This window comes from Pinus tabuliformis, chromosome 1_2 (genome assembly GCF_031772625.1).
Source record: "Pinus tabuliformis cultivar Carrire ecotype Pingquan chromosome 1_2, CPIR1, whole genome shotgun sequence".
In the NCBI taxonomy this organism is placed as follows: domain Eukaryota; kingdom Viridiplantae; phylum Streptophyta; class Pinopsida; order Pinales; family Pinaceae; genus Pinus; species Pinus tabuliformis.
This window is the reverse complement of record NC_142298.1, coordinates 740,863,717-740,889,913: the sequence shown is the minus strand read 5'-3', so window position 1 is coordinate 740,889,913 and position 26,197 is coordinate 740,863,717. Positions and strand designations below refer to the sequence as shown.

Here is a 26,197-nt window from a genome sequence, read left to right as displayed (position 1 = left end):
CAGTACAAGAAGCAACAGTGCAGTGGATGTTGGGCAGCAGGCCAAGCATTAGCACAGGTATCGGTGCGAAAGGATCAATGTGATGTTCAGTGGTGGAGCATTACTAGAGAACATTCCTCGCCAAGAGGGTGTTGATTTATGGTAGCATCAGATGTGCTCTAGCCATGAAAATTGGTGGAGAGGCAAGATCTCCAAGACCCAGAAATGGTTTGGGGAAATTCCACCCGGTTGGAGAGATATTAAAATAATTAATATTTTTAATGAAGTTAGAAAGTCCAAACTTAGGAAAATTAAAATATTAATGGGTATTAATATAAAACTGGGTGAGAATGTTCTAAATGACATGGATCAAGCCAAATCTAATCTTAGCCATTGATTAGGGACTTAATTTCGGTTGTTGAAGACTCAACAGGAAAAATATAAGAGGAGGCTTGAGGGTCAGTTGGAAATACACCAAAATTGATCAGTGAGTTCGGTTTTCTGGAGCGGGGTTTGCTGAAAAAATTCAAACAAGTGATCTGTTGCAGCGAGGGGCAATGAGTACATAGCAAAGAGGCAAAGATGGTGCCAGAGGGTCAACGCGGTGACTGAAGAGCCTGATGTAGAGGCAGAGGCAGCAAGAGCCACGCAGAGGCAGCAAGAGCCACGCAGAGGCAGCTAGAGACTGCGCAGAGGCTGAGGGGCCTGCGTGGGTGACGCAAAAGGCCATAGAGCTGACGCAGAGGGGCATAACGCTGATGCAGAGGGTTCTAGGGCTACACTAAGGCTAGCAGGGCTGACACAGAGCCTTGGAGAAGCACCCGAAGGATTTTCGTGGGGCAGACTTATTGAATATTTGTCTCCGAGAAGAGGTATTACTGTCATGTAAAAATCTCTGTTGGGTGAGCCAGTTCGGCACCCTAGTTGTACTCAAGAAATCTGCATAATAATAAAACCCTCAGAACTGTTGCACCGGTTTTCCCGCATTGGGTTTTTCCGGGGACGATTGTCCAAAAATAACGGTGTCCCTTGTGTGTTTGTCTAGTATTTCAGTTGCTGATCTGTATATGAGTTAAGGCTGCATTTGTGTTTATTTTCAGTATTTATATGTATAAATAACTTGTTAATGGAATAAACAAGTAGGTGAAATAAACCAGATAATGCAGTAGGAATTTCTAACGTGTCAGACTTAGAAATTTCAACATCTTCTTCCTTCAATCATCTGAAAGGGTTCAGGCCATCAATCTTGCATATCACTTTCCTCTAGTCGACATCATTGAAGACATTATATTGAGCCTTATCAAACTTCAAGCTAGTCATAGCTCCCTCTTAAACATGAAAGTGATCTTTGTTGATGAACATCAGGTTATCTTCTTTCACTGCTACCTTTCAATCCCAAGGTGATGATGTGAACACCTTGACTTCTTAATTGCCAAAACCATATACTCAATTCATATGTTTGTTGAATTGAGTTCAGCACCCACAGTTGAACTTGCCTCAACTGTCATCATGCATTCTTGCAATATCCTACCAGGTAGCAAAACAATATGTTAACCAGATAACCAATATCAAAATATTAAATATCAGACTTACCTTGTCATGATGGCCCTTCTCATCAAAGCATCATCTTACTTGAGTTCTTTGAGATCAACATCCTTTCGCATGATCCATCTCCATATGAATCTTTCTCCATGCAATCATTTTAATCAAAGTGCCCATGGATCGAGCTTGATTACCAAGCTATAATATCTTCCTTGGAGTTGTCATTGTTAACTCCCTTTCTTTCTTCTGGAGACTATACTTGATGTTGATCAACATTGTTATATTTACGCCATGCAATCTAGTGAGAGAGTCTTGATCTCCATCCATTTCACATTATGTCAAATTTCTCTTTTCAACCATATGGAATACTTACCGAGCACATTGACATAACTAACTCTTCCTAGAGAAGAGTTACTTACATTATGCATACCTTTTATTTTCATACAGTCATCCAGCCATCCCTTCTTGCTTCTTGTACCAGATGAAGATGGGTTTCTTTTCCCAAGCCGAGACCTTCATTATGCCTTTCATAATGCAACTTTGACCATCTACATTCCTTCAAGAGTATTGCTTCCACACTAGATGGAATATTACCAGCCATAATGTTGCTTCAAGAATCTTCCATAATGATGATTCTTATAGGATCTTTGATGATCCTTCTTTGCAAAATGACTACCTCTAACATGATGTTAGAAAATGCTTGGATGAACTATAATATGCAATATGGTTCCAAACTTCTCATTCTCTTTAAACTAGATGATCTTTCCCAAAGCAAATTAAATAAGTAGATTCTAATCTTTCTACTATCATGTGCTTCTATCTATGATGCCATGCTTTTTACAAAGCCGAGACTCTTCTACTTTCTACTTAATAAAAGAAATACAAAAATTCATACAAAGCCTGACAGAGATGAGACTTCCTTCAATAATAAAGATCCTTGGGATCTTCTCCCTTCAGCTTCTTCTCAAGTTCTCCCCTTTCCTCATCTATGTGAGTTTCACTTCTTTCCTTTCGTTTGTTGTTTACTTTATTGTTTGGACAATCCCTTTTAAAGTGTCCATACTCATTACATCCAAAGCATTTGATTTTCGACATGTTTGTCTTCTTCTTGGACTTTCCAAACTTTCCTCTCCTCACCTTCTTAGTTATTGCTTGAGATCTTTCATTTGATTCAGTATCATCCTTTGCCTTGATTCTAGATTCTTCCAAGATACATTGAGCCCATAATTCATCGAAGGGTGTAGTATCTTTCTTTGAGTAGATGCTTGTTGCAAAACTACTCCAATCAGGTGGCAAAGCATTTAATACACAGATAGTCATCTCAGAGTCTGTAACAGTCTCCCCAAGCCCTTGCAACTGGTCTCTTATTTGTGAGATCTTCATTAGATAGGTGGCCATGTCTTCATCCTTTGATTTCCTTATTCTATATAGTTGATTCCTCAAGGAAATCTTTTGACCTTGTGTACTTATAGAGTACAACTTTACCAACTTATCATACATGGCCTTGGATGTCTTCAGATCAGCAATAAAGGAAACAAGATGATCTTTTATCAATTCCACAATGATTCTTTGAGCTCTTACTTCTCCCTTCTGGTACTTTGCTAACTCTTGTGTCTTCTCTTTGCTTGGTTCAACTACATCTCCAAGGACATACTCCATGACTTCATTCTTTGTGAGTGCCAAGCCAATCGTTTTTTTCCAAGCTAGGAAGTTTGTTGATCCAACGAACTTGTTGCTTTCCTTGCAAAATGTAGCCATATGATCTGTGGATTGAGATATAGAAAATAGTCTAACACTAACTTGTCAACCAAGAGTCCTCCTTCTTGATGATGTCTCCAACTATCTTCATGCTTTCAAAACCAACAAGTAGACTTCAAAGATGCCCTAGAAAGTGTTAAATTGTGCAACTAGGGCCAAATTCCACTCTGGAGAGCTCATTTGATGGAGATAATCATTGCATTGAATTCCTCATTTCGAGAGGACCAAAATTGAATTTTGAAGCACTTGATTCGGATAAAGAAAAGTGGATTTTTTAGGCCAAGCCCACAAATACAAAACTGTCAAGGTCGGCCTTGGGTCAAATGACACATCTCATGGACAGGATGACACCCCTCAAGTTGCATATAAATACAAGATGAGTCCTCATTTGGCACTTCATCAACTCACAACATATCTTCTCTCTCCTCATTCTATTAGTTCGTATAGTTCAGAATTGGAAGGAATCTCTCACACGGGCAAATGGACAGGTGGCTGTTACAGATTGGCTGAATTTCAGACTTATCGCAGGGCATTGACCTGTGTTGACTTGGGTGTATTTGACCTCCTTTGACTACATTTTTGGGTGGAATTTTTCTGTTTCTTTAGGCCGCATGGAGGGCACAATATCGAGGAAATCTGGGCTAGTTGACCAGCATTGACCTCAGGGCTGACCGCAGGTTTGACTGCAGCAAGAAGTGCAGACTTTGACCAAGTTGACTAACAGTTTTGAGGGGACTTTGACCAGCTTTTGAGGTCAAGTTTGACTGCCTTTGACCAAGTTGCTAGAGGATTGTTTTGACCCTTAACCATTGACTAGTTAGGGTTGTCTTTGTTGTTGTTCACTGTTGTTTACCGGGACAGATTTGCAGAACGATCAGATTTGACAATTGTTGACTTCATCTCTCTCCTTTGTCTCTAATTTGGATAGTTGTTTGGCATATTTGGCTATTGGATATTGGCTAGTCAAAATTTGACTTTGACTCTTAGATGATGTACTCTCTCTGTTGAACATTTGAAGACAATCTAATAGAAGAAAATTTGCAAGGGTTTTCCCCCTACTCGGGTTTTTCCCTGGTCATTGACCAAATATTGTGTCTCTTGTCTCTTGGATGTCTTTAATTGTGCATTTGAATAATTGTTCTATCTACTATTGCTCTACTATTATTGGTTAAATAGAAGAAGTGGAAATTGTTAAATTGGATGTTATTGGATATTGTTGGAGTAATAGTTGCAGCATAGAATAATTGATGAAAAAATAACATGGCATTAGAGTCGAGATGAAGACAAGCCCAAGAGACATAGAGCAAGAGCATCCATCTTCTAAGCAATTGATTGAAAACGGAAAATCTTCTGGTAAAAATGTCTATCTCTTATTTCAAGGATAACAAAAAGCTAGCTAACTCATCTGGATTTGCAGTATGGAAGGCCAGGATCAATCTCACCTTTAGATGAGTATGATGTCTTGGAGTACGTGGAAGGAAAGATTTCACCGCCACTAGAAAATGCTTCTCAAGCTATCAAATTCACGTATAAGAAAGGTGAGATTAAAGCTATGAAGATCACTATTGATTCTTTAAGAGATCATTTACTTGTTTATATTTCATCCTTGAAGACTTCCAAAGAAATGCAAGATAAGATTGTTGGCAGGTATGACGTGAACAATTTGAGCCATATAATGGAATTGAAAAATCAACTCAAGGAGTCTAAGTTGCATCAGGGAGAAACTGTGCAATCCTTCTTCATAAGAATCACTGAGATCAGGGATCAACTTCGGACTGCTCAAGAAATTATACTTGACAGGGAATTGGTGATGACTGCCCTTATATCCTTCTTCTTCATGGGACATGTTCATTACTTCTATCCAGAACAGGGAAAGGATCCCTTCTTTTGATGAGCTACTTGCTTTATGCAATCAAGAGGAAAGACTAATGATATCTAGAGGAAGAATTCAAAGGACAAATGAAGGAGAGCCCACTGCCTTCGTTGCTCAAGGGAAGAAGAAGAACATGAAGAAAGGAGAGGGAAATCCATCTAAATCAAGAAGAGCTCCTCAATCCAATCGAGATTCCAGGGATTCAAGAAGGCAAGATAGGGATGTTATATGCTACAATTGTCATCCAAAGGGTCACTATGCTCGAGATTGTCCTGAAAAGATAGATGTTCCAAGAAGAAACTCTTCAAGGTCCTACAACAATAATCGTGGCTTCAACAACAACAGGTCGTATGAAAGAAGAGATGATAGAAGAGATGGAAGGAGAAACAAAAGAAGAAGGAGAGACTCTCCCGATGATTGTGAAGATAGCTACTGTCCACCAAACAAGTCAAGGAACTCCAACTATGAAAGTAATGCTACAAATCAATCTGAATATATTCCTATTTTTGCATTATCTAGTTATTGATTTTTTGTATATATTGGGGTTTTGGGCTTTTGAAATTTTATTTTTGCAGGTGAACTCTAAGCTAGATCTGAAGATCTTTGAAGGGTTTCAAGGGTTTCAGACCTTGAAAAATTTTGAAGGGCTTTTAGAGGTGGAGATAGAACTAGGAAGGCAAGATCCACCATCTATTTTTCCCTCCAAGCTCAACGCACAAGCCCAAAGAGAGATCGCCAAGCCTTAGGGGGGTTATTTGTGGTCATTTGCAAGGAAATTTCAAGATCTGAAGTATTTCTCTGAATTTGGTGAGGGTTTCAAGACATTCTAGGGCTTCTAGGCCCAGCGTAGCCCACAAGGCTTGGCTGCAAGCCTCTCCAAGCCTGGTTGCAGCTCTTTTTGGCTTCATCCCTGTCTTCCGTGGCCCTAAGTCCCTCTCCAAACCCTCCGCTCACAGTCTCTTCCACAGCAGCCTTTTCCTCTGCCTTATTTTTCCTTGCGGCACCCTTTTCCTTGGCCACAAGGCCTTCCCTGCCCTCCTAACCCTCTCAGCCTTGTCTTCCGTGGCCCCTAAGCCTTCCATCCCCTCAGTGCAGCTCTAATCATCCCTGCCACAGCCTCAAATCTCCCCTCTGCTATCCTTCTAGACACTTTTTGGCCCTCCCTTCTGCTTGGCTGCCTTTTGGCAGCCCTCCTTGCCTCTGCCGCAAACCTGGGCAGGCCTCAATCGGTGTGGAAAAAGTCGGGAAAAATCGGGATTAAATCCCCAAAATGAGATTTTTTTGGCTGGCCGATTAAATCAGCCGATTTTTTGCCAATTTTTTCCCACCTGAAAAAGTCGAGATTAAATCGGGACTTTTTCCAAAAAATCGTGAATGGGGTAGTTTCTTTAACAATTTTTTAAAAAAAAAAAATTAAAAGTCGGGATTTTATTGAAAAAGTCTAGATTTTTTAAAAAAATGAATATTTTTGTATTTTTTTAATTTTGCCGACTTTTTCAAAAAACTCCCGACTTTTTCAACTTCTGGACCCTTGCCGATTTAATCCCGACTTCGACTTTTTCACATTGCTCAAAACCTCACAGCATCCCTCCTCTGCCCAGCTTTGGCTCCTAATCACCCTTTTCCTATCCCACGTTGCATCTTTCTGTCACTGTTTGAAAAGTCATCGAATTTTCTGAGTCAAATCTTGGTGCATTGCAGATTTCTGGGTTTCAAACTTGTGTTTACAGGTGGACCATCTTTGGGAGAATTTCGTTTACAAGTTGAGCAAGAGCCTCCAAGGCCAAAGGGTTCAAGGGTTTGATGATTGATCTCTGAAACTTAATCATCTCACTGTTTTCTACAACTGCCTAAAATCTTTCTAACAGTGGTTGAATACATATCTAAGTGGCATTAAACAAGTTGATAATTTATCTAATACATTGAAGAGTCATTAAACACGATGGGGCATTATTTGTTTAACTTAATCATAAGTTCTTTGATGACTGTCATAAGCGTTTCAGAGGTCTGATATACATAAGTGGTACAAGCATATTTTCTCTGTTTTCTCTCTAATCCAAGCAAAGACAGAAATAAGAAATCTGGAATATTTTGACTTTTTAACATAAAAATTACTAACTGCTGTCTTAAAATCATTTGTTCCTCTCTATTCACTAAGCATAAGAAACTTGATGCTGTCCTAAGTTGCTCATTTGTGTTATTTAAAATCTGAAAACTTGAGTGGCTTTAAGTGCTTCCATTGATTCATAAAAATTGTTGGCCATCTTGCTTACATTATTTGTCTTTAAAATATTTTCATCATTCTAAAGAGCCTTGGTATAACTCTCGTTTTGATTTCATTGCTAATACATTTTTTTGAAAGATAACCTTACATTGGCACTTTAAGGGATTTATAAATCTTCTTGTTTAAATTGAATATCTCTTAAGTTGAATGGTCAGTGGCATTTTCTAATTTAACTAAGGAACATTGGCTACATTATCTTTGGCTGAGTAGAAGGGTGCTCTATTTGTTACTATTAACTTATAGTGTTGCTATCTTGAGCATATTGACAAGTCATTTCTGTGGTTGGGCACATCTTGATATCATATTAGCACTTGTTTTATGGTTAAGATTTTCTCTTGAATATTATTGTCAAGTATTTGTTTTCTTAATTAAAGATTTCATCATAACTTAAAGTACTCAACCATTAAGAGAATCTTAACCTGAAAATCACTATCCATCCTTGCATCGCATTCTAAGTTAACTTGCATTAGAAACTTACCTCCAAGCATAAGTTTGGTTGACAGACCTTTAGGGCCACCCTTTTCATCAAGCTTGAGCAGCTTAGCAACTCTTCGATGGTTAACACGGTGACCTTGCAGTCGTCAGAGCCACAGTCTCTGCAACGCCAAAGGCACCGAGTGATAGAAGCCTAACAGAAGGTATCGTTAATCAATCCCCTGCTTGCTCCCTGTTGCCCTCCTTTCCGCAACCTACCTTGGAGCCTAGCTTCAAAACAGTTAAGGGAACGTTATATTTAGACTAGGCATTTAATGAAAACTAACTAAGATCTTTGCATGACATCTAGGATTTAGGATTTGCATTTCATTTAGGTTAGTGAAGCATCAAAGCCGCAAGAGTATTGACTATGTTGACCACTACGTGTCAACGACCCATAGCAGTACACCCCGTTTTTTCACAAAAGGGATGGCGCCTGATCGATGTCTTTGTGTCGTCCAGCTATCATCATCAGCCTAATCATCATGTTATAATGTAAACCCATTTTGCATGTATATGATGTAAATAATCTCAGTAGAACTGTATCATGTATGTAACAACCTAAGTAAACCTACCTTTCTAGTGACGATCTCCATTCCGAGAGGTTTTTTGTCTCACTGATCCACTCTCGGATGGGACACATCGATCAGGTGCTATCCCTTTTGCGAAAAAACGAGGTGTACTGCTATGGGTCGTTGACACGTAGTGGTCAACATTTGCCTCTACTTGGGGACACATTGCTGCACCGGAGGAATGTGAGAACCCAGAATCTGCATCCACACAACACATAATATAACATAAGTAGCGTCCATCCAAAAATCGTCATATAACATTACGCACAGGAAAGATATAAGCTCTTCATTTATTAACTATCCTAATAACATGAAAAACACAAATCTAACTACAAAATGAAATAGTGAAATAACAGGGTATAAAGTTAGAAATACGATACAAATATGCCCCATGGCATCGGATGCATTCAATATAGTGCATACTGAGCATTTCCTGCTTTCAGGCAAATCTGTTGGTTGTTTCTCAATTTGCCATGTCCAATCCTACACACAGTAGGACTTTTTTCTATCCAAAAATCGAGCTGCTCGTGGCCATCATATGCATCAAACCGCTTTCTCATTCTCTTTCTCTTGCGCCGTTTCTTTTTGGCAAGTTGTATAATTGATGATGTAGAACATTTTGCTTGAAAACTCTCACATGAAGTATGTAAGATATGCATGACATGTCTTTCTTCATTCTGCATGTGCTTTGTCAAGAATGATGGATCAGTCTCACAAGTGTCATGAGTTATAACTTGACTTTTTTTAATTTCTTCTTTGATCATGTCATTCTTAGTTAAATATTTGTTAATGGAGTTAGCCTCTCTCTCGGGATATTCACAACAAGACGGAACCTGTGATTTCCTCTCTTCCAGCCTCTTATGTAATGAACTCATTTCTCTAGCATGTCTTACTATTAACTTCGCTTGATTGAGTTCAGTTCTCACGAATCTTTCTTGCAAAGTGGCATGATTAGCTTGCATAACCTTTATTAGTTTCTAAATAATGGATGTCTTATTAGAATGATTAACTTCCATTATTTTTAATCTATTTTTGATGATATCTATTCCCTCTGTATTTATGACATGCAGTACCTTCTTTTCCTCTATGGCCAATAATCTACTCTGAAGAGATATTTGACTGACTTCCATGTCCTTTATAATTTTATCATTCTTTGCTTTCATGCCCATGAAGCATTTTTGCATATAGTTTATCTCTTTCTTATGATTTTCTTGCATGGTAGCTAACTAATTATTATAATCAAATCTCATCATGGTCATTTCTTCATCCATAGTTGACATTCTGTTCTGAATTGAACTTATTTCTTCTTGATAACTTGCTTCCATGGCAATATGAATGAATGAATTCCATGATCGTCATCTTTTCCTCTAGGGCTAATAACTTTCTTTGCATAAAATTAATTTCCCTGGCACGATCAGTTGTTAATCTTGCTTGATTAAGTTCCATATCTTTAACAAGTTGAGCCAGATTTACTTTTGCATTCTTGATTACTTGAGCCAGATTTACTTTTGCATTCTTGATTACTTGAGCCTGATTTAACTGTATGTCTTTAACCATTTGAATTAACTCCTTGAAATTATTTTCAACTTCTATAGTATCCTTTACTTCAGCTTTCGCTTTGACCTTTTCTTTATCTCCATATCTATCTTCAAAGGCATCAATGATTGATTGTAGAGAATCAAAAATCTTATCGGGGAACTTAATAAACCAATCTAAAGCATCTCCAGATAAGGTGAGAATGAAAATCTTCATCTTCACATCTTCATATTTAGAATATGGACAACACTTGCTTATACAGAGGCTAACATTCTGAAGGTGAGTTTCGATAGTAAAAGCATTGTTACCTTGAAAAGGAGGAAATTCATTGATGGTTTCACTCAAAACATAAGAATAACTATGCAGAGCTCCTTGAATGTTAGTAAAATCACAAGGAGAAAACAAATCGAAATCCATGATGCCCTGCTTAACGAGAAAAAGATGGGCCAAACGGATATCAGAGAGAGAGATCCCTACTCAAGAAAATCAGAACATCTACAAGAAGCGAGCTTCTAGTAGAAATTATTGTAAGAAATGGAAGAAGTGGAGGCACCACTTGAGCATGAATCTCTCACAAAGTTTCCAAAGGCGAAACCGAAAAGTTAGTGGATGGAGGCAAATGGATATTCAGGGAGGGCTCCTTGTCTGGGATTAAATTAATGAATAAGTGGAATCACCACCCAAACAAGAAACCAACCAAAATGTCCAGGTGCAGAAAGTGAAGATGAAAGGATTAGATGAGAGAGATGATGAGAGTTAGGATGGTGAGAAATGAAGAGACGAAATGACGCCAGAAAAATGAGATGAAATGTCGTAAAGCCAAGGCCTAATAAATTGGTCTTTGGTGGCAATGCCAAGAAGTGTTGGCTTTGTTGGCTCGAATGAGAGATGATAAATGAGAAAAATGATGAGGAAATATCATTGAAACGCTGAGAATAAAATATCCCCGATAACGGCGCCAAAAAATGTTGTCGCACAAAGTGTCTAGGCACCACGACAACGCTCAGAGTAAGGGTTGTCACTCTAATCCTTACTCACTCCGTTTAGACTCTCTCCTAGACAAGTCAAGGGGGGTAGTCCCTAAGGTGAATGAATGAGAATGGCCTATGAAACACAAGCTCTAGGAGACTTAAAGATGGACAACTTGATGAATTTAAAACAAGTCTTGGTCAACTAAGATGGATAGATTAAACAATTAATACAAATAAGACACAATCACAAGAAAGAAATGATTTTAGACCAGTGCCTTTGTATTCAATTAACCATAGACTAAACAGAAACAAGTTATCCCGAGCAATTTATAAATGTGGCAAAGCGATGATCATGAACAATTAAATGTCAACGCCCAAAACTTTATCATGCAAGAGTTTCTAGCAATTAAATCCTGTGAAGAATTATGAAATTTAAATGCTAAGCAATGATTCCAAATTTAAAATGATTTTCATTAATAACCCAGATCTAGAATAATTTATCATTCTCCAATAGTCAATGATTTTAAAACATTAATCGCACTTGACAATAGAGAAATCACTACCACGAAAGGACACCAAGGAACTTTAGATTAACAATTTAATTATTCCTTAGGCAATTAATTTAATGTGGTAAATGAAGAAATCAAATTTTTAATGTGACTAAAAATCAAATCAAAAGACCTTAGTCAAATTTAAATTTTTATGGGTCGTAGGCCACATAAAAATAAAAATTTCTTAAATGTAAAAGCTAAGACCACATAAAAATAAAAATCTCTTAAATGTAAAAGCTTTGGTTCCTCTTTTGATTTAATTACTTAGCCATTCTAAGTCACAAAAATGAAAAAAAATTAGACGTTTTAGATTTTTAAATAATTTTTTAATGAAAAAAAAAACAAAAATTAAAAAACAAAGTCATAAAAAAATAAAAATGAAAAAATATAAAACAAAAAATAAAAATAAAAAACAAATCGAAAAATCTAACTAAACTAACCTAGCATAAATAAAAATAAAAATAAAGTAAAACTTTAACCTAACCTAACGCATACACAATACAAATGAAAAAAAAAATCGAATTGTTTTTGGTCTTTGCAGGTTCAAAGAGAAGCAACGGCGGCAGCAAGGGAGCACGAGTATGCAGTCGAGAGGGAAGAAAGAATGTGGATCAGATGTTTGCAGGTATACACTGTGGATCGAGGAGATGGAAACAAAGGTTTGTGAGGACGCGAAGGAGAAGGAAAGGGACGCAAGCAGCGTAGGGAGATGGAGAAGAGGATGAGGCAACCACGTAGAAGGATGCTCGAGCAGTAAGGGATCACGTAGCAGAAAGGAGGGCGAGGAGTATAGCAGCAAAAAGTGAGAAGCCGTGGATGGGAGAAGAAGACTACGGGCAGAAGAAGGGATGAGGAAGGCCGCAAATGGGGAATGGAGTTGTGGGTTGCAGGTCCGGACAACATGCAGGAGGAGAAAAGGGGCAATGTTTGGAGATTGTTGGCTTGGGTTTTGAAGGAGCTGCGATTTTGATGGGGTTTCGAGGATGAGGAACAACAGATTCGAAAATTACAGCAGACAATGGGAAAACCTCAAGCAACAGATGAAGGTTGGAGTAATGGAGGGATAAGGGTTTTCTAAAAAAAATCAAAATTTTGTAGCTAATCGAAAACCTAGTCAGCATATCGGAAAAACTCAGTCTACAAATAAATGGTAGCTAGAAAACCCTTTAAAACATTTCCAGAAATTCTGATTAAAATGTTGAATCCTTTTGCTTCAGATTTATCCCTGAAACCCTCATGAAAATTTCCAGATCTAAGAATTTTACAACCCTTGGACTGCAAAAATTTGAATAATATCCCTGCAAAATTATGTTGATAAACCCTCAGAGATCCAGATCTTACCCTCTAAGGCCTAGATCTAGACTCTACACAAATTTCTTCTTCAGATCTGTAGCTGCACGACAACAAGAAAATGCCCAAACGATATATACAATGATAAAAACTAAAATCCAAAAAAATCCATGTTAGAAAAATAATTACAAAGTTTACAAACTGCAGGCTCTAATCAGCCAAATCTACCATTATGCTGCACATAAATTAAAAATAAAAATAAAAAATTAAAGGTGCTAACTCGAAACGCTTCATGCATCACCAACAAAAATCTTATGATAAGCTCGGAGCTAATTTAGTTGGGCTCTTCAGGAAACACAGATCGAGATTTGGTTGGTCCTACTAAAAACTTCCCCTAACGCCCGAGGATCTAAAATCAAGATTTCCCTGCAAAACTCGATTCAGCCATTAAAAAGAGGGCGAGAAAATAATAATACAATTCAAACAAATAGAGATACCTGCTATTACGTTCAAAATTTAGCTTATTATTTAAACCCCAACAACTAAGCAAGATACCTGTACTCAAATCACTCTTTAGAAGCTATCATCAATGGCTTTAAAAAAAATTATGCATAAAAACAACACATCTTACAGTATTCCCATAAAGAGTAACACCAGTAGAACTTAACCCCAAAGTATACCTTTATTATCCAGAAAAAAGATTACACAAGGACTTCTTGGCACTTGCTAAGCACACGACCTAAAGGTCGGATGTATCGACTGAAAAATGACCTCCTATTTAAAGATAAATCCTTCAACGGCTAGTTCGAGTGATCTCGTTAAAGCAATCTTGACGTTGATGAAGATTAAAATATCTTTTAATCTCATCCGCCAAATTATTTAAATATTAGGGGAAATTCGAAATTTTTAATTAAATGCATTTTACTTAACTCAAAAATAGAATTTTTGAGTTAATTTCCCCAAAAATTTGACTTTGATTTCATCCCCAGGGACTCTGTTGACCACTACGTGTCAACGACCCATAGCAGTACACCTTGTTTTTCGCAAAAAGGATAGCGCCTGATCGATGTGTGTGTGTCGTCCATCTATCATCATCACCCTGATCATCATGTTATAATGTAAACCCATTCTGCATGTATATGATGTAAATAATCCTAGCAAAAGCTTGTCATGTATGTAACAACCTAGGTAAACTTATCTTTCTAGTGACGATCTCCATTCTGGGAGGTTTTTTGTCTCACCAATCCATTCTCGGATGGTCGAAAGAGTTTTCCCCTCCAGTCTTACCCCAAAGTTGGAATGGATTTTGTCACTAGGATTTTAAGCGAGTCCTAGTGTTCTAGATCGAGTCTATGTAAAAGTGATTTGGGAATAATCCTAACTATTTGGTTAAGTTATTTTATTACAAATTGCTTGGTCTACTGGATTATATTTGTGTCGCAGAAATGGGTGGTCTGTGAGAATCTATTACAAATGGGTTTTCCCCCTTATAATGTAAAAAATATGAAAATCATGATTTAAAGTGTCTTGAGACTTGGAAAAATAATTTATCCCCTCACAGGTTAATTAATTAAATTTTCTGGCGAAAAAATAATTAAAATCCTGAGCCAGAAATTTAAATAATTCTAGGTCCTAGGTAAATTTAAATTTTCTAAAGGAAAAATTCGTCGCTCCTAAAAAATTAAATTTTAAAAGGTCCCGGGAGTAAGGTAAATTAATTATTTTGCTAAATTTTAAACCTTTGATCACCGGGGATTAAGTCAAAGTCAAATTTTTGGGGAATTTAAATCAAAAATTCTATCTTTGAGTTAATTAAAATGCATTTAATTAAAAAGTTTGAATTTCAGCAAATATTTAAATATTTCGACGGATGAGATTAAAAGAAATTTTAATCTTCATTAACGATCGAGATTTCTTTGACGCAAATCACTCAAACTAACCATTGAAGGATTTATCATTGAATAGGAGGTCATTTGTCAGTCGATACATCCGACCTTTGAGTCATGTGCTTAGCAAGAAGCTCGTGTAATCTTTTTCTATATAATAAATAAAGACTTTGGGGTTAAGTTCTGTTGGTGTTACTCTTGTGAGAATATTGTAAGATGTGTTGTTTTCATGCATAATTTTTTCTAAAGCCATTGATGATAACTTCTAAAGAGTGATTTGAGTACAAGTATCTTGCTCAGTCGTTGGGGTTTAAATAATAATCTAAATTTTGAACATAATAATAGGTATCTCTATTTGTCTAAATTTTATTATTATTTTCTCGCTCTATTTTTAATGGTTGGATTGAGTTTTGCAGGGAAATCTTGATTTTAGATCTTCGGGCGTTAGGGGAAGTTTTCAGTTGGACCAGCCAACTCTCGATCTGTGTTTCCTGAAGAGCCCAACTAAATTAGCTTTAGCTTATCATAAGATTTTTGTTGGTGATGCACGAAGGGTTCTGAGTTAGCACCTTTAAAATTTAAAAATCTTTTAATTTAAGTGTAGCATAATGGTAGATCTTGCTGATTAGAGCCTGCAGTTTGTAAATTTTGTAATTATTTTTCTAACATGGGTTTTTCTGGTTTTAATTTTTGTCATTGTATATATCGTTTGGGTGTTTTCTTGTTGTCATGCAGCTACAGACCTAAGGAAGAAATTTGTGTAGAGTCCAGATCTATGCCCTAGAAGGTAAGATCTAAATCTCTGGGGGTTTATCAACATAATTTTGCCTTCAGAGATATTATTCAAATTTTTGCAGTTCAAGGGTTGTAAAATTCTTAGATCTGGAAATTTTCATGAGGGTTTCAAGGATAAATCTGAAACAAAAGGATTCAACGTTTTAACCAAAATTCCTAGAAATGTTTTAAAGGGTTTTCTGCCTACCATTTATCTGTAGACTGAGTTTTTTCGATCTGTTGACTGGGTTTTCGATTAGCTGCAAAATTTTGAATTCTTTTTGGAAACCCCTTATCCCTCCATTACTCCAACCTTCATCTGTTGCCCGAGGTTTTCCCATTGTTTGCTATAATTTTCGAATTTGTTGTTCCTCATCCTCGAAACCCCATCAAAATTGCAGCTCCTTCAAACCCAAGCCTGCAATCTCCAAACATTGTCCCTTTTCGCCTCCTGCGTGTTGTCCGGACCTACAACTTGCAGCTCCATTCCCCATCTGCGGCCTTCCTCACCCCTTATGTTGCCCGTAGTCTTCTTCTCCCATCTGTTGATTTGTGGTAGCATCGTATGTGCTCTAGCCATGAAAAATGGTGGAGAGGCTAAGGCACATAAGATCTCCAAGACCCAGAAATCGTTTGGGGAAATTCCATCCGGATGGAGAGATATTAAAATAATTAATATTTTTAATGGAGTTACTAAGTCTAAACTTAGGAAAACCGAAATATTAATGTGTATTAATATCAAATGGGTGACAAAGCGAACCGAAGGAGGAGCCTCTGATGGGGATCGCGCGCCGCGTCCGCGAAGGTCAAGGCTAGCCTAGCTGCAGGAACCGCAGGATCATAGGCTGCCTCATCTGATCGGCCAGCACAGAAGCAGTCTACGGTAATAGGGTTTGTTCAGCTCCCGGAGACGGTTATCGGCGGTTTGACCGGGATGGAAGACATCGGGTTTACGGACCTCGTGGACTACTCCGAGGATCCATTAGAGGGGCATAAAATATTCGGAAACCCTAATGAAGAGTCCCCGGGTTTCGATACACCAGCTGTTGAAGGGGAAACCACACAGGACATCATACCTGTGGTCTCCCTGCCGGATCCACTCCCCTCAGCGTATGGTCTGGATGCTCCGCCTCTCTCACCTGGAACCGCTGCCCTTCTACTTTCCTCGCTCTCACCAGACTCCTTGGCACTCGACCCGCTACCATCGCCGCGATTCGATCCATCATTAGCACAAGCAGAGACACGGGAGACCGCAGAAAAACCCCAACAAGAAGCAGGGATTCGGCCTTCTGGTAGCTTCAGCACTCCGGCACTCAATGTACAGCCTTCAAAACCCTCCTCCCCGGTTAGGGTTTCAAATCCCCTTATAGATCACCCGAAGGCACCTCGCACGAAGAAGCGGAAAACGAAGTGCATCAGAGCGACGGCAAAAGATATCACAGTAGCCTTCGGTGACCCCACCGATTTCGAGGATACTATGGCACTGGCTCGAACGGTCCTGGTTGGACATGTGCGGGGGCGTACCTTCTCGGCGGAAAGATTGACGCTATGGGTTAAAGAAATTTGGGGTGCTCTTCTCACGGAATTGCCAGAGGTTCAAGAGCTTCCAAGGGGATGGTTCTCACTCCATTTTGCGAACGAGGCATTCACGGACACAGTACTGGCTCAGTATTGGCACATTGAAATGGCACCTGTGCTATTGAAACGATGGAGTCCCCTATTCGATCCTGAGCGCGAACAGATTGGAGCAGGCCCACTGTGGGTGCGACTGCCAGGGCTTCCATTACAATATTGGACGGAGGAAGCTTTTATCAGAATTGGGAACGCACTGGGCACATACTTGGACCACGATCGAACGTATAAGGATACAAAGAAAAGAACACTAGCAAGAATTCTGGTGCACCTGGATACTCGGGATGGCTTGGAAGAAAAAATCACTCTAAAATGGGGAAAATTTAGCAGATTACAGATTCTGGACTATGAAGGCGTACCTTTCCGCTGCAACCGTTGCCACCAAGTGGGTCATCTATTCAAGGAATGCCCATTGAACAAAAGTCAGGAAGGATCTCCAATCATCTCGCCCGCGGCATCCAGAGGTGTCTCCCCAACCATCCCCCGTCCTCCACAAAGCAGCGCGGTACCTCAAGGCGCTCCAGAGAAAGCAGATTTGCTCAAGACAGCCCCGCCCTCGCCTCCACTGACTAGGGCTCGGGCAGCAGCAGCGGCAGCACAAGCTTCGGGTACCTCACTTATTCCTCCCTCTTACTCTTTAGATCTCTCATCTGTATATGTGAATTCAATTGCATGCACCATGGCACAGTGCACTATCCCTCCGCCCCCTCTGATTCCATCCACTGCTCCGCCCTCATTGCCCCTCACATCTTCACCCTCCTCGATTTCATCTTCCAGATCGACTCCATCCCATTCATACTCCCTTCGCCCTAGATCCTCACAATTGGAGGTCTCTGAAACACAATTCGGGTTGGGCTTAGTCCCTCTCGGCCCTGGTTTCCTATCTACCCGGGGTCGCAAATCAAATCTCAATAAAGCCATCAGGCATGCAGGCGCGGAAGTGGCTGCTGGGCGCCAAGCCACCATCGATGGGGTCCTTAGAGCATCAAAACCCCCAAAGAATGGCCCCCCATGAAGTGCCTCTCATTTAATTGCCGGGGCCTGGCTAGTACCCCTAAGAAACTAGCCCTTAAACGACTTTTTGAGGTCGAATCTCCTGATATCATTCTCCTACAAGAAACCCTCGGCCCTGCAGAGTCCATTACTCACTCCCTCTCCTCCCTATCGGCAAGATGGAATTTCCTTGCAACTGATGCATTTGGCAGATCGGGAGGGCTGGCGATAGGGTATAACCCCAAATCAATCAGATTGGACTCCTCTTGGGGAGGCCATGGTTATATGGGCGCAGACATATTCTCTATAGACCTTGGTCTCACCCTCCGCATCGTCAATATATATGGACCCTGCCATCTGCGGGAAAATTTTTGGAGACATCTACTCGGCTGTAACCTATTGACACTTGACCGTATCATTCTGGGTGGAGACATGAATTTTTCTCTGGGGTTCAGGGAGTCATGGGGTTCAATGGCCCAAGTAGATCCTATCACAAACTTCATAAGGAGCTTATTGGAGCAGCATGACTTCATCGACATCCCTATGCAGAAGCCCCTCCCCACATGGAGAAATAGAAGGGTAGGGACCGCTGCTCTGGCTCGTAGACTGGATCGTTTCCTGCTGAAAGGCCCTCTGATTCAACAGCTACATTTCTATAAACAGTGGGTGGGTAATGGGGGTATATCCGACCACTCCCCTATTATATTGGAAATCTTGGGCACTCATCAGAAGCCAAAAGCTCCATTCAAGTTTAATCACACGTGGCTTCAGGACCAGAGCTTCTCAAAATTGGTCACGGACTTCTGGAGAACACATCCCATTGACAGAGAACCTTCGATGGCTAGGGGTTTCGTTAAAAACCTAACTGAACTTAAACACATTGTGATCAACTGGGCCAAAGATAAGAAGACAAGGGAAGATGTGCAGCTCACAACAGTGGAAGAAGAATTGCAAGCTCTTCTGGATGAGCGAAATCTGGGATTCATATCGCAAGAAGATAAGGCTCGTCTGGTGGAATTGGAAAACCAGAAGAATAACATACTCAAGAGTAGGGAGGAGTCTCTCAGACTGCGCAGTAGGGCTATTTGGCTTAAAGCCGGAGATGAAAATACAAGATTTTTCCACAATTTCGCCAAAGGAAGGAAAGTGACGAACACCATTTGGAACCTCCCCCTACCTGAAGGCGGACTGGCGGATTCCTTTAACAAACTTTCTCAACTCGGTACTGCACACTTCAGAGGATTATACAAGAGCCCTGCAGGCACAAATCTGGCCGAAATCATCAATGTGGCTTCTCACTTCCCCAGATTTGTAGAGGAAGAGGATTCTGATGGTCTATCAGCACCCGTCACTATGGAAGAACTGGAAAGTACACTCAAATGGTTTCAGAAGGAAAAGAGCCCTGGGCCGGATGGCTGGACAATAGAGTTCTACATCGCCTTTTTTGAACTCTTGGGAGGAGATATCCTTAAGGTGGTTGAGGAGAGCAGAACTTCGGGCAGTCTCTATAATGCTATCAACTCTACTTTCATCGCCCTCATTCCCAAATCTGACTCCCCTGCCACCTTTGATGATTTCCGTCCCATATCCCTGTGTAATGTGCTCTATAAAATTATTTCTAAGATCATTGCCAATAGGATCAAGCCTATCCTATCTAGACATATCGCCCCCCAACAATTTGCCTTCCTGGAAGATAGACAGATCCATGAAGCTATTGGCTCCGCCCAAGAAGCGATTCATTCCATTTGGACCAAACACCTTAAGTGTATCCTACTGAAGATAGACCTCTCCAAGGCATTTGACCGAGTCAGTTGGCTCTTCATCAAAATGATTCTTATCCATATCGGTTTCCCCCTCGCCCTCATCAATTGGATCATGGCCTGCATTACATCTCCCACCTTCAGTATCTTGATCAATGGATCTGCCTCACACTTCTTCCACTCCGAAAGAGGGCTGCGACAGGGCTGTCCTCTTTCGCCTCTCCTCTTCCTATTGGTCATGGAAGCTCTAAGCCGGCTAATCATCTCAGCAAAAAGGGATGGGTCTATCAGAGGCCTCAAAATCACTGATGAATGCTACCTCACTCACCTATTGTTTGTAGATGATGTCCTAATCTTATTGGATGGCAGCATACAGGACACATCTACCTTCATCCGCATTCTAGGTCTCTTCTCACATGCAACAGGTATGGAAGTAAATCGGTTGAAATCTACTATCACTCTGGTTGGTACTTCAGCAAACGAAAACCATATGGCAAGGCAGGCATTTCCATACACTCCTCAGCCATTGGACAGGGGGCTAAAATATCTTGGATATTGGTTAAAGCCGACATGCCAAAAGATCGCAGACTGGGTTTGGCTGGTAGCAAAAGTGGAAAAAAGACTATCATGCTGGAGCCATAGATATCTATCCAGGGCTGGGAGATTAACCCTGATCAAATCAGTACTCGAAGCAACGCCGGTATTCTGGATGGCACTGGCCTGGATCCCTCGGAACATCCTGGCAAAACTACAACAATTATGCAATCGATACTTATGGGCAGGCAACCAAGACAAGCGTATCTTTGCCTGGATAGGCTGGAATAAGATAGCTTTACCAAAGAAATGGGGAGGCTGGGGGTTAAAGGAGCTCCCTATATTTGCCAAAGCCCTGGCAGGGAAAATGGGCTGGGCTCTTCTGACGTCTCAAAGCTTATGGACTAGACTTACCTACCACAAATATATTTGGCCTCTCAGCATCATCGATTGGGCTAGACTCCCAGTATGGAACAAAACAGGCATATCATCTATCTGGAAGGCCCTCTTACACTCTCTGCCATTAATCAGAGACAACTTAGTATGGCGTATCAGAGATGGGAATAGAGCAAGGATTGGGCTCGATCCTTGGGCCGACAGTGGAGGGAGGCATATACTTCCCCGAGAGCTGGTGGAATACCTCTCAGCACAAGAAATCAAAGTAATCTCACAGATCGCGGATCGTGAACAATCTGATATATTCCACCAGGCATGGAAATCCGCGCACCAGCTAAACCTCCCCAGAAGATGGCACCCAGCTTGGAGAGCATACAGAGAGGCCCTGCATGAATCTCACATTCGAATTACAGAGGGGCAGGACGAACTCGTATGGAACTTGGCTGAATGCGGTCTATACACCCCCAAGGCAGGCTACCTCCAGCTGATCTCTCACAAGAAGCCCGAAACCACTGCTAGCTGGTGGCAGAATATCTGGAAATTCGCCGCATCACCCCGATCAAAGCTCTTCACCTGGTGCATCCTGCGAAATAAAATTCCCACCGGAGAACAACTCATGAAAAGGGCACAGTATGGTCCTACCTGGTGCGTTCTTTGCAGAGAAGCCTCAGAGTCAACAGAACACATTTTCCTGAGATGTCGGGCGACTCTGAACCTTTGGAAAAACCTCAAGACCTTCACGCATTACTCGGGTGAATGGAATGGAACAGACCTCTTAAACGCATGGACTGAATGGGATAAGAGAAACAAAGGTTCAAAGAATATCAATCTTCCCATAATCGTTAACTGGTCTATATGGAAATCTAGAAATCGGTTAATATTTGAAGACAAGCCGATTCACTGGCCTTTGATGGAGGCTGGTATCATCACTGCCCTGAGTGAGCTACCAGACCCGCCCCCTCCAAAATCTCGACATCCCACCCCTCCTCCTCTCATCGATCAAAGCATCCCTTGGGCCTATTTCGACGGAGCTGCAAACACGCAGAGCTGTGGGGGCGGCATCATTATCCATTTATCTGAGCATCACCTTTACAAAATCAAGGCCAGACTGGGAGCCGGAACCAACAACTTCGCAGAACTCATCACACTGCGTCATTTACTCCATTTTGCACTGAGTCACCACTGCACTAGTATCAACATATTCGGGGATTCTCAGATCATCATAAATTGGATCAATGGCACATCCACATGTCACATACACACACTCAGCATTATATTGAATGAAGTTCTCGAACTCAAAGCAGCATTTAACAATATCACTGTTTCACACATCTACAGGGAACATAACAAAGGCGCTGATAAATTATCCAAGGAGGCAGCGATGATGGACAAAGGCATGTGGGAGATCTCCGAGATCAAAGACCAACAGGAACAAAAATTTTACCATCGTCCTTACATAGACCCGGAATATCCAACCACGGGTCACCAAACAGCCTAAAGGGAACGTGCATGTCCATGACAGCAGTATATATATTGCCATTTTTGTAATTTTTTGTTTATTTCCAGCTAGATAGATGCCGAAAAGGCACATTGTAAATAGCAACATACTGAATACCCTGCGAGGTAAATACATACAGCAATCCAAACTGATAAATTTTGGAAAAGATCAGATACAACAGATTGACTATGGCATATGCTTCATGCATCTACATATGTAAATTTTCATATTAATGAAATTTACGGATTTTTCCAGTGGAAAAAAAAAATGGGTGAGAAAGTTTTAGATGATTAGGATCAAGCCAAATCTAATCTTAGCCATTGATTAGGGACTTAATCTCGGTCGTTGAATCATCAATAGAAAAAGTATAAGAGGAGGCTTGAGAGTCAATTGGAGACACACCAAGTTGATCAAGAATTCGATTTTTTGGGGCAGGGTTTGCTGAGAAATCGAGTTACTAATCTGTTGCAGCGAGGGGTAGTTCGGAAAAAGGCCGAGAATACATATCAGAGAGGCAGAGAAAGTGTCGGAGAGACAGCGCAGTTCCTCAGAAGGATGATGCAGAGACATCCAGGACTGACGCAGAGGCCGAGGAGGCCAGCGCAGATGACGCAGAGGGCCAAGAGGCTGACGCAGAAGCAACAGAGGCTAGAAGACTTGACGCTGGGCTGAAGAGGCAGCGCTAGGGAACTTTCGTGGGGCAGACTGGGAGCTGAGAGGCAAAAGCAAAACAAAAGAAGGTGGCACGGTCCCTAGAGGGTGACGCAGTTCCAGAGAGAAGCTTGGAGCATCTTTAGTTGTCCAGCTAAGTAACTGTCGAAGTTGTTGTGGGATGAATCAGCCGAAATATCTGTCTCCGAGGAGAGGTACTTCTGCCAAGGAAATTCTCTGAAGGGTGAGCCATTTCTGGCACCCTAGTTGTATTCAGAAAATTGTATAATAATAAAACCCTCATATCTATTGCATCGGTTTTCCCGCATTGGGTTTTTCCAGGGACGATTGTCCAAAAATAACGGTGTCCCTTGTGTGATTGTCTCAGTGATTTCAGTTGCTGATCTGTATATATGTTAAGGTTGCATTTGTGTTTATTTCGGTACTTATATTTATAAATAACTCGTTAATGGAAACAAAAAGTAGGAGATAATAAACCAGATAATGCAATAGGGATTTTTGATGTGTCAGACTTAGAAATATCAACACCATCCATGACTTCTCACATTTTGCTGCCATACTCCTCGCCCCTCCTTACTGTTGCGTGATCTTTTACTTCCCGAGTATCCTTCTCCGCGGCTGCCTCATCCTCTTGTCCATATCCCTACGTTGCCTGCGTCCCTTTCCTTCTCCTTCACGTCCTCGCAAACCTGTGTTTCCATCTCCTCGATCCACAGTGTATACATGCAAACATTTGATCTGCCATTAACTCTTCCCTCTCAATTGCATAATCCTCGTCCTCCCTTGCTGCTGCCATTGCTTCTCTTCGAACCTGCAAACACCAAAAACAATTCGATTTTTTCTTTTTTTCATTTGTATTGTGTATGCATTAGGTTAGGTTAGGTTTTACTTTTTTTTTATTTATGCTAGGTTAGTTTAGTTAGATTTTTCGATTTGTTTTTTTTATTTTTTGTTTTATATTTTTTCATTTTTATTTTTTTAATGACTTTGTGTTTTAATTTTTTTTCCTTTTTTTTCATTAAAAAAAAACATTTAAAAATCTAAAAAAAAAAAAAATCATTTTTGTGACTTTAGAATGGCTAAGGAATTAAATCAAAAGAGGAATCTCAGCTTTTACATTTAAGAGATTTTTATTTTTATGTGGCCTACGGCCCATAAAAATTTAAATTTGACTAAGGTCTTTTGATTTGATTTTTAGTCATATTAAAAATTTGATTTCTTCATTTACCACATTAAATTAATTGCCTAAGGAATAATTAAATTATTAATCTAAAGTTCCTTGGTTTCATTTCGTGGTAGTGATTTCTCTATTGTCAGGTCTGATTAATGTTTTAAAATCATTGACTATTGGAGAATGAGAAATTATTCTAGATCTTGGCTTATTAATGAAAATCATTTTAAATCTAGAATCATTGCTTAGCATTTAAATTTCATAATTCTTCACAAGATTTAATTGCTAGAAACTCTTGCATGATAAAGTTTTGAGCGTTGACATTTAATTGTTCATGATCGTCGCTTTGCCATATTTATAAATTGTTCAAGATAACTTGTTTATGTTTAGTCTATGGTTAATTGAATACAAAGGCACTGGTCTAATATCATTTCTTTCATGTGATTGTGTCTTATTTGTATTAATCGTTTAATCTATGCATCTCAGTTGACCAAGACTCGTTCTAAATTCATCAAGTTGTCCATCTTTAATATCATTTCTTTCATGTGATTGTGTCTTATTTGTATTAATTGTTTAATCTATGCATCTCAGTTGACCAAGACTCGTTCTAAATTCATCAAGTTGTCCATCTTTAAGTCTCTTAGAGCCTGTGTTTCACAGACCATTCTCATTCATTCACCTTAGGGACTACCCCCCTTGACTTGTCTAGGAGAGAGTCTAAATGGAGTAAGGATTAGAGTGACAGCCCTTACTCCGAGTGTTGTCACGGTGCTTAGACACTTTGTGCGACAGCATGTTTTTGGAGTTGTTGCCAGGGATATTTTATTCTCGGTGTTTCAACGATATTTCCTCATCATTCTTCTCATTTATCATCTCTCATTCGAGCCAGCAAAGCCAACACTTCTTGGCATTGCCACCAAGGACCAATTTATTGGACCTTGGCTTTACGACATTTCATCTCATTTTTCTGGCGTCATTTCGTCTCTTCATTTCTCACCATCCTAAGTCTCGTCATCTCTCTCATCTAATCCTTTCATCTTCACTTTCTGCACCTGGACATTCCGGTTGGTTTCCTGTTTGGGTGGCGACTCCACTTATTCATTCATTTAATCCTAGACAAGGAGCCCTCCCTGAATATCCATCTGCCTCCATCCACTAACTTTTCGGTTTCGCCTTTGGAAACTTTGTGAGAGATTCATGCTCAAGTGGCGACTCCACTTCTTCCATTTCTTACAAGAATTTCTGCTAGAAGCTCACTTCTTATAGATGTTTTGATTTTTTTGAGCAGGGATCTCTCTCTCTAATATCCATTTGGCCCATCGTTTTCCCATTAAGCAGGTCATCATGGATTTCGACTTAATTTCTCCTTGTGATTTTACTAACATTCAGGGAGCTCTGCATGGTTATTCTTATGTTTTGGGTGAAACCATCGATGAATTTCCTCCTTTTCAAGGTAACAACGCTTTTTACTATGAAAACTCTCCTTCAGAATGTCGGCCTCTGTATAAGCAAGTGTCGCCCCTATTCGAAATATGAAGATGTGAAGATGAAGATTTTCATTCTCACCTTATCTGGAGATGCTTTAGATTGGTTTATTAAATTTCCTGATAAGACTTTTGATTCTCTACAATCAATCATTGATGTCTTTGAAGATAGATATGGAGATAAAGAAAGGTCAAAGTGAACACTGAAGTAAAGGAAACTATAGAAGTTGAAAATAATTTCAAGGAGTTAATTCAAATGGTTAAAGACATATAGTTAAATCAGGCTCAAGTAATCAAGAATGCAGAAGTTAATCAGGCTCAACTTGTTAAAGATATGGAACTTATTCAAGCAAGACTAAGAGTTGATCATGCCAGGGAAATTAATTCTATGCAAAGCAAGTTATTAACCCTAGAGGAAAAGATGACGATCATGGAATTCAATCATTCAAATCAAGTTACTACCATGGAAGCAAGTTATCAAGAAGAAATAGTTTGATTCAGAACAGAATGTCAACTATGGATGAAGAAATGACCATGATGAGATTCGATTATAATAATTAGTTAGCT

General features: G+C 39.9%; 1 protein-coding gene across 4 annotated transcripts in view; it reads right to left on the bottom strand.

Moving 5' to 3' along the window:
* Positions 1-26,197, bottom strand: part of IVD (isovaleryl-CoA-dehydrogenase) — a 262,374-nt gene that overhangs the window by 211,282 nt on the left and 24,895 nt on the right. The window contains exon 1 of one of the 4 annotated variants that reach the window (XM_089395881.1): positions 7,915-8,137. The exons of the other annotated variants lie outside the window; for them this stretch is intronic. Within the exon in view, the coding sequence (XP_089252007.1) occupies positions 7,915-7,962 (48 nt within the window). The 5' untranslated portion in view covers positions 7,963-8,137. Of the gene's footprint in view, positions 1-7,914; positions 8,138-26,197 lie in introns of those variants that run through there. 4 annotated transcript variants of the gene reach the window in all.